General features: G+C 38.3%; 1 protein-coding gene across 1 annotated transcript in view; it reads right to left on the reverse strand.

Annotated features, from left to right (window-relative positions):
- Positions 1-515: 515 nt before the first annotated feature.
- LOC102198514 (BRCA1 DNA repair associated) overlaps positions 516-1,638 on the reverse strand; it is a 25,006-nt gene continuing 23,883 nt past the window's right edge. Inside the window, exon 21 of the mRNA XM_013915951.1 lies at positions 516-753. Coding sequence (XP_013771405.1) covers positions 659-753 — 95 coding nt within the window. The 3' untranslated portion in view covers positions 516-658. The remainder of the gene's footprint in view (positions 754-1,638) is intronic.

Consider the following 1,638-nt stretch of genomic DNA (forward strand, 5'->3'; position numbering starts at 1 on the left):
TGTAAGAAATGGGAGAAGAAAGCAGGCTCATGAAGTCATCTGTGAAATGTTTGGTTTATACTTTTTTTTCTAAGCAATAAAATTTAATTAAAAGTTAACAAGTCAAGTTGGTGCATCTATATTCCTTCACAAAACGCTGACACCACAGGCGTGAAGCGCAAAGCCGGCATCTATTTCCTTTAAATGCTTTGTCAGATTACTGTATCGTGGCAAATATTAGCACTTTAGTCTTTTTTATGTTAGTACCATTTTGGAGCAGCAAACTAAATATTTTAGACTGTTGATAAGATTTGAAAAGGAAAATGAAACAAAATATTTCCTGCCCTTATCTGATCCAGCACAGTAAATCTTTTGTGCCATTTTATTCCCACACAGCAGCTGTTCAATAATGCAGAACATGTTGCAGTTTGCAAACCATGTTCAGGAAACTGAACAGGCATTGTATAGTCCTCATAGACAGCACTGACATTTGTGCTTTAAAACCGGAAGAAAAACTCAATTCAGGCCTCTTTAGTCGAGTACTTTATATACATCATACAATGCGAGACACAGAAATATGTATAACAGGTGGATATTTTGGAAAAACAAAAAATGGAACAGTTAAATTCCCCATAAGAGGTCATAGTGAAGCCGTGGGAAGATCTCTGGGTTCCTTGGGTTATGTTCTGTAGCTGCTGTAATTTTGAAGGGTGTAGGTCGCAACTGTATCCAACAACCAACCACGGGTTACAACAGTAGCTTGTTTGGAAAGACCTGCAGAGAGGACAGATGTTAATGCCTTCTAAAGATAAAGTATTGAAAGTGTGAACACGCATGAAACAGGACATGAGTGCGGTGTAGGTGTAGGGTTAGAGCAGGTGAAATTCCAACAAAAAGCCTTTGAGGGCTTATAATGTCTCCAACTTTTACATCTGTATGATTAATGCTCTAATAACAGTAAGAGCTAACAGTTGAAGGAGAACCAGTATTCATATTTTAATGCATGAGGCTTGTATTACTCGACATTGTCTCCATTTTCAGCAAATGCCATGAAAAGATCTTCCTGCAGTGTAATAGTCCAGCTCTCAGGCCTTTCTGACTACCCTAGCCTTTCAGCGGCTAAGTCCCAAACCAGCTGCTACTGCTGAAAATATGGATCTAGAAAAACAAACAAACATGAATATATAATTTCATTTGTTGAAAGATGCCACATTCACTATTAGGAAAAAAGTAACACTGCATTTATCTGGGACTATTTTCAGCTGGGGAATAATTGTTAAGCTTTTATGAGGGGATGATGATGCACTTATTTGTGTGTAGCTCAAGTTTTTAATTGTATCCACGATATGTAAGGGGTTAGGTTCCAGCACACAAACCCTAACAGCTGTAGTCCTTTAGTGAAAGCATACACTTAGCAACCACCCTATTAGATACATCTTGCTAGTACTGAGTTACCTTCAGTTTTTTGCTCTCGGCTGACAGGAATTGCACTTTGTGCGGTCTTCTGCTTCTGGTTCAAAGTTTTACACGATCAAAGATGCTCTTCTGCACACTTTGATTACAACCAGTTTGGCCATTCTCCTATGATCTGATATCAACAGGGGATTTTTCTCCAAAGACTGGACATTTTCTGTTTTTTTAACCATTCTCTGTAATTCC

Source organism: Pundamilia nyererei, unplaced genomic scaffold (genome assembly GCF_000239375.1).
Source record: "Pundamilia nyererei isolate P.nyererei 1_Seehausen unplaced genomic scaffold, PunNye1.0 scaffold00407, whole genome shotgun sequence".
Taxonomy (NCBI): domain Eukaryota; kingdom Metazoa; phylum Chordata; class Actinopteri; order Cichliformes; family Cichlidae; genus Pundamilia; species Pundamilia nyererei.